The following is an 8,087-nucleotide window of genomic DNA, read 5'->3' as shown; positions in this document are numbered from 1 at the left end:
ATATTCACAAACATTAAAGTCTTTATAATCTAATAAACATAATTATAAACCAAGTTTTCATCCAAAACATAATTATAAATATTGTTCCCAAAGCAAAATAAACATAATCCAAAACACTCAATTTTCATCTTCATTCTCTTGTAAGTTGGGTTGGGAAAAGTTGGATTTTGGCAAAAAAATTGTAAAAATACCCCTTGCAAAAAAAATACTAAGCCTGGCGGGGAAGCCCGCCCCGCCCCGCCAAAGCCCGCGGTTTAAGCGGTGCGGATTAGGCGGGCTTTTGCTATTTGGCGGCCCAATTTTCCAGTCCAATCCGCCTTTTTTGGCGCCCATTTGCCACCCCTACCCTCAAGTATCTCTAAGTTCCAATACTCTCTAAACTTGCTTAGACCCTTGCTGACTTAGGCATCGGAGTGTCTTTGCAGGTACCCCCCAATTCCTTCACACATACAAGTCGGACGGAGGCTCCCAAACGCAAACTTAGTCAGAGGCTCCTTCCTTCAGACGATTTAGCCAACCCGAGTCCAGTCCACTAATTTTCGGTTACACATCGTAACAACTATTATTATAGTCTCCAAAAATACACAGGTATACAGAAATAAATCATATTAACAAGAATTTTTTAATTACAAATAAAAAAATCACTATTTCAAAAAAAAAAATATTAACAAGAATTTTTTAATTACAAATAAAAAAAATCACTATTTCAAAAAAAAATAAGACTTACTCCTTGTGTACTTTTATGTACTCTAAAAATGATAATAGTTATCATTATTAACCTTCTAACTTTTTTTTCTCACCCAATCTGATAAGTACGATAAACTTGCCCTAAATACAAAAAAAAAATCATATTTAAGAAATTAAAATTAAAAAATCGAATTTGAAAAAATAATTATTTTTTATTTTATTTCAGAAAAAAATCCTTTTTGAAAAACCAACCAACAAAACACTTAAATGAAACTGATTCGCAATAAATTTACCTTTGGCTTAATAAACTGAAAAAAACAACGTACAACCAAAAAATAGACATTTTGAGAAAATAATTATCTAAAATTAAAAAAATGATAAATTACAAAGGTTAAAACTTAAGTGTTGTTAATTTTATAACTTACATCATGCACATAATCCGCTATCTTAATTTAATGACAATTAAACTCATTTTTTCATTTTCAATCTCAAACTTCTAACAATTACTTAAACATGAATAAACTATCCAATTTAAAAAGAAAAATAAAAATCGTATTAAAATATATATCTTCATAAAATAAATTAATAAATAGATAATAATGATAATATTCATAAATTTTAAAGTTATTTTGAATTATGTAGATTTAATGTTAAAGGTAGCTAGGCAATTAAACATTCCATGGCTGCAGGTTACGACGTTTCATAAACTTGGAACTTGTTCAAAACCTAGTAATGCTGTACCATCTACCAAACAACCAGAAAATCTGCAACTGAGATTTGAATCAAACATACATACGACTTTACGGAAATTGAATCAAGAATACTTTTCCAAATTAGGATGAGCACACAATCAAATGAGATTTTTAAGACCTGAATTTGACAGGGTAAAACCAAAGAGAAAACGAAAACAAGCAAAAACAAGAAAACACGTAGAGAAGATGCTAACGAAACTCGAGTTTTACAAGGCATAATCTCCTAAACAGTTCCATCAGTAGGAAAATCTCAGTCATCCAGAGGACGCGTCTCAACCGAAGAGAAAGCACCATATTTCAACAAATGACAGCAACTCAATCTGTTCGATTTCTACTACTTTCGGCATTTCTGACTGGGTTGAAGTAAGGATGGGCCTGGGTAACATCAAACAATTTCAACAACTGTACCACATTCACAAGTCATTGCGTAGTAAACAGATATACTGAACAATTCAGGTTTTACCATGGCTTCTTTTGCAGTTGGACGTTCTTGGTGATCATACCGTAGTAGCTTGTCCACAAAGTCAATAGCCTTAAAAAGACAAAAGAAAAGGGGTTTTGGGGGGGGTTTAAATTAGAATGAGAATAAGCTACAATATGGAATTATGAGGAAATTTAAAACAATTATTGTATATTACCTCAGGAACAGCCAAGTGTTGATTTTCTACACTAATGAACTTTGTCCATGGCTTTCGGCTATGCCTATTGCAATATTAGTGTGTTAACTAACAATGGTTGGAAGGAGTGAAGCACCAATTTGAGCTTCAAAATATTAACAGTGATAATTTAAACCCCAAAAATTATTTTTCAAGTGGTACCCGAATGATTCAAATGACCCCACAAATTAGTCTCAAGACCATTTTGCTAGCAAATTAATCCAATAGTCATTTCATTATTAATACTGAAAAACACCAATAGGAATGACTAATTAAAACAGCATTGATCATTGAGGTACCATGGAGTAACAAAAACATCTTTTCGGGACTAATCTTTCTGGGTCAAATTAAACCCTTGAATGAACAAAAGCAACATCTATACAGAATTATAGCACATAAACAAACCTCCCAACAAGCGCTGCAAGATGTGGGTCCAACTCTATGCGATACTTATTTAAATATGCACTTAATTCATCTGTACCGAGTACCTATAGCAGTGGAGGAGAAAACAGAGATCAATCTACATTCTTGATCTCAATCTATTCAATGTTCAAGTTGCATCTAAAACATGATATAGCTAACAATATGAGCGAACATCCTTTGCAGATCCAAATCTAGTTTGGATTTCCGGTTGACTTTCACAAACATGAATAACAGAAGATAAAACAAGCAACTAGCAACACGCTTAGATAAGTTTCTAAAAATCAAGATCTGAACAGAGGAAGGAGACTTTCGAAACCCATTGACATTTCAATACTTCACAGAAAGAAATTATTCCACCACAAGAACAACCACTGAGATAAGCTATAGTACAAAGAAAAAATAGTAAAGAAAACGGCAACAAAATTAAGGGGGGACTACAATAGACCAGAACATCACACATATGCATTGGACCAAAATCCATAGTCAGAATCAGGCAGGTACAAATTAAAAACATCAAAAGACCAAGAGCAAAAGCAGAAATGCTTTTTCACCCAAACACAGAACCAACACAATCTGGCACCAACACCACTAACAGTCTTCACTTACCTTGGCTATTTTGACCAGTTGATCGTAGTTATCATGTCCATAAAAGAATGGCTCCTTCCGGAATATCTGAAAGAACATACAACTCAGGTAAATGCAGAGTTCAAGGTATACACTGTCTTCAAAGAAGATATTAATACATCCCCTAGTTAAAGATTACAACGTTTTACATGCCAAGGACCAAGCATAGACAGTAAATATTTAAAAAATAAAATAAAATAAGTTTGCACAATATGCATCTCTTACCATTCCAGCAAACATACAACCAAGACTCCATAAATCAAGAGAGTAATCGTAGTCTTGAAGATCAACAAGAAGCTCAGGGCCTTTGAAATATCTACAAGCAAAGCACATATAAAGATCACAATTGTGAATGACAACATGAAGAGCCCACCATGGGGGATTTGCCGAGTTAAGTAGTGTTTTTTCTTTTCTTTTCTTTTTTGTTCAGTTTTCTTTTGACCAAAATACTAAGCTATAATATAGTTGTCCATTTTTTTTAAACTCTATTTGGTCCCAAACCAATTGAACTCTTTTTCAAATCAACTACATACTTCCTCTGGTAACAAATAATTGTTCATTTTTTAAACTTTATTTGGTCCCAAATAGAGAATATAGGAAGCATCAATTAATTAATTTTTCCCACAAACCTATTAAATGAAATAGAGAAAGTATAAGAATAGGATAAGTAATAAGGGTGATTTTGTACACTCAAATTTGTCTAAACTCAAAATGTTACGAATTATTTCCTCAACCCAAGTGTTACTGCAAATTTGGGAAGGAAGGAGTACTTTCTATAGTCCATTTATAAAGAACAAACATATGAGATAGAATTACATATTTGGCATTTATCTGGTGTAAAGCTCATCATCTGTAAAGAGGGCTTCCTCTCTTAAACATGTTAATAGATTGGAAAGCTATGATTAATAGATAAATCTTTTGTTTGTTTACTCCTCTATAGGGGAATTTTTATTCTCTATCTTGTATTATCCTTTTGATCATCTTATTGAAATTCTTCTTTTATCCAAAAAAGTAGTACAAATATATACTCTTCTTTATTAAAACAAACAAACACCATCAATAACTATTGCCCATTTTCTAAGAAGCAACAAGTCTTTCTTTCAGATGCATTTACCTTTAAATATGGCACCAGTAAACATAGTTCAGGTTGTTTAAATATTAGTTGAATTATAATTAATCCCTTTTTGTCTTTCAGTTCAAGTTTAAATTTTCTTAAAGAAGTATCAGATTATTTTAAAATATGTAAAAACTACACCAAAAAGAGAAGGAAAAAAATAAAAAAACTGAGTTAAAACATAAGCGCCTATTTCATTAGTTCACTGGTAATAATGTAGATGACTACTATTCTGAAGTTTTCCATATTTGATCTTTGTAATCAGATGGCTTAAGGATTCCTGCGAAAATTATTAAAATTAGCATTGAGCACACCAAATTTTGAAGATCCAAAACCCTTTCCTTTCTGGTCATCCTCAAGTTTCCATCATACCAAATATCACTTTATCTGGTTTGCAAAACCAAATGAAATCCTCATAAGCTTGGAACTTGATCAACTTATTCCTTTGGAATTAGTGGTATTAATTTTACTGGCATATATATAAACAAGACATTCTTATGGCTGATAGAAGGAATAATTGCAAATAGTGGATAGCAAGAGAAATTGACTACTTTATTAAAATTGATATATCATCTGAAAAAGTAACAAATAAGACAAGGCGTATAAGAACCTGGACGCAACGCGAACATTATATTCTTTCCCAGGATGATAAAACTCTGCAAGCCCCCAATCTATAAGCCGAAGTTTTCGCTGCTCATGGTCAATCATCACATTATGTGGCTTTACATCCCGATGCATAATTCCTTGAGAGTGGCAGTAATCTAGTGCCTGGCAGAAACTTCAAATAATTTAGCACCTCTAAGTTGATGACCAAAAACTATTGGAAAAAATTGCATTGGTCAAGAAACCTTATGCAAATTTAAATTACAAACTTAACTAAGTAACACAATTTCAATACATACACCAAATGCAAATCAGGATATACAGCACGTTTGACTATATGTGAGAATATGTAAAATTGCAGGATGCACAGCATACAGAACTTCATATTTTAGTGCTGCTGCAGAACAGTTGATGAAATTTAATGACATGTACCTCTCCCCCCAATCAAGATAATCATTATTGAATAACCCATAAATAATTTGCACAAAGGGGAAAAAAACCAAAACAAAAAAAAGCAACCTAGTGCACAAGCATCCCACGTTAACGCAGGTTTCGAAAAAGGGTCGCACCCAAAGGGTGTAATGTACGCAGTACTAAATACTCTTCATATAAAATGGGTATACCAAATGTGCTATGATCAACAAGAAATAAAAAGCATTTAAGTTGAAGAATCTTAATCAGAGACATTGGCATTACAAGCATGTCACATGAGGAAAAAATGGCTAAACAATCCCTTGCATGCAAGCCTGGCTTCGTAAAATGATACAATGAGAAAGAAACAGGTTCTTTAATTGTTATAATCATGAAAGGGAAGAGTACTTGCATCAAAGCATTGCAATAACAGAAGTGGAGCATAATTGAGTTCTACAAACCCCTTATATGACATAAACCAAATGCGAGAAATCAGGCCCCAATAAACCAACCAAAATTCATCCCTTTTTTGTATATTAATATCATTAAGATCGGACAACCAAAATGGATCATTCATCTTCACTATACCTAAGACAGAAGTATTCACCAAATCTCTACAGCAATCAGCAGAAATATTAAACAGTTACTAATTTCAATTAACAGCAATTTTATTTTATTTTTTTAACAAATAGGGTTTAATTTAACAGCAAAATTCACAAACACAACAACCAACCCATTTAATATATCTTGTATCCAGTGAGACACAAGGGGGGAAAAGCACCAACAGAAATATGAGAGCACCGAACTTACTTGTCTGAAAAATCTGTCATTAAAATAAGAGAAACACGCTCCAACTGAACAAAGTTATCATACAAAGTTTAGTCGGAGAATATTTCTCTTATTTTAATGACAGAATTTCAGACAAGCAGGTTCAGTGCTCTCATATTTCTTTGGTATGATAACTGATTTAAGGCAAGGCACAACCACCACCGACCAAATATATAGTACAAAGTGTTGTATAAAGAGTATTCACAGAACAGTGCAAAATGAGATGCAGAATAGAACAGCTTAAGTCTTAATATTTCTAAGTCAAATGAAGCATTTAATATGAATGAGTAACAAATGATAGCATTAGATGTTCATGTTCTTTGACAAAATGAGAGATTTAAACTTGCCTTTAAAAGTTCATAGATGTAATATCTTATATCATAGTCCGACAATGTGGGATAAAGCACTTTAAAATCAGTGTTATTAACATATTCAAATATAAGGCTTGGGGTCTTTGACTGCTGGTCTCTAACAATGTCGAGCAACTTTACAATATTGGGCCCCCCACAAAGATTCTGTAAAATTTTGATTTCCCTCTTGATCTGCATTCAAAATGCAAAGCAAATATAAGATTTTGAGAACATCATACAAAATCAGCATATGGAAGGCAATTATATTGTATTTTTCAAACACAACTAAATAACTAACAACCGGTCACCAAGAAGCTTTGCTATTAGACCATACATATTCCAAGTGAACAAATGGAACTAAGTTGAACCACCCTCTATCACAACGCCACTTACATGACAGTCAAATCCAAGAATGAAGACACAATGCCATCGGCAGTAAAGATGCATAGGCAACAGTGGTTCAGAAGAGACAAAAAAACATGACTCATCGGCTCATCTAACCAGGTGGGGATGGCTAAAATTATATGCATCAAACTATAGTTATAACACCAATTTGTCCAATCACTATCAGTATTAAATTATCGAAGAACCATTTAAATCAAGGACTTCAGATAAATCTCTCTAGTACCTAAGCAATGGATCACGCTTAAAGTGAAACTACATATTACCATTCTAAAATGCCCCACACAGAAGTAATAGTATAACTATCCAAACTGAAATAGAATCTCAAGCCACCTCTGAATACATTATCCTACAAAGAAATAGAAGAAAACACATATACACCACTATGTTTTCTACAGCCACTCGCCATAGGGATACAACTGACATCTCGATCAAGTAAAATCATTTTGAGTGATTCTGACAAACCCTACCCCCAAAAGTAACAATCTGTGTCTGTGAGTGTATAAGTGAAACTTTCCAACTGCAATCCAATGTCTGCATTATACATACTTATACATACTCTATAGTCTATACTTATACACTATAGCCTTTATATATTTACTATCTATCTCCACTATTACAACATATTACGTGGCCAAAACTATACTATTACTATACCATATTATTATATTAACAACAAACCCAGTTGAATGATATAAACGATAACAAGATATTTCAAACCAAAAAAAATCAAAACTGCATAAAGCACACAAGAATATCACTAACCTTCTTCTTCTTCACAGGCTTCAGGATCTTTATGACGCATTTTTCGTTATCGGTGCAGTGAACACCCTCAAACACCTCACTGTATTTCCCTCTTCCCACCTTCCTCACCACCTCATAATCATCTTGCTCCCTGCAACTCGCAAAAAAACCAACAAGGAATGAACACACACCACGGGGAAAATAAATAACTAGACCCTAATTTTTTGTTGTCAACAATTTGCAAAATCCAAAGAAATTTTAGAAATAATAAAGAGGATAGGGATATCGAAATTGAAAATTGAAGAGAGGAAAATAAGGAGAGTGGATTATTCTTTACCCCCACTGGACGTTGAGGGTTTCGTAGTCCCAATATTCTTTAGGGCGAACGACGTTGACGTCGGCGTAAACCCTTGCCTTGGACGACGCGCCGGGGCGGCGCGTCGATTTGCCAATCTTTTGTGCCAGGGTTTCGGCGGCGGCGAGTGCTGGCGGA

The 8,087-nt window shown here is 33.7% G+C and overlaps 1 protein-coding gene across 2 annotated transcripts; it reads right to left on the bottom strand.

The window, feature by feature from the left end:
- LOC107627614 (casein kinase II subunit alpha) lies at positions 1,349 to 8,087 on the bottom strand (the record flags this gene model as incomplete). Of its 2 annotated transcripts, XM_016330444.2 has the most annotated exon segments (10): positions 1,349 to 1,814; positions 1,903 to 1,971; positions 2,078 to 2,141; positions 2,501 to 2,583; positions 3,125 to 3,190; positions 3,368 to 3,458; positions 4,867 to 5,024; positions 6,446 to 6,640; positions 7,616 to 7,745; positions 7,932 to 8,087. In XM_016330444.2, coding segments are annotated over 10 exon segments (1,072 nt in total), but the record flags the coding sequence as incomplete, so codon positions are not given.

This window comes from Arachis ipaensis, chromosome B01 (assembly GCF_000816755.2).
Source record: "Arachis ipaensis cultivar K30076 chromosome B01, Araip1.1, whole genome shotgun sequence".
In the NCBI taxonomy this organism is placed as follows: Eukaryota; Viridiplantae; Streptophyta; class Magnoliopsida; order Fabales; family Fabaceae; genus Arachis; species Arachis ipaensis.
Note: the sequence above shows the minus strand (reverse complement) of the source record. Positions and strands in the feature narration are given on the sequence as shown.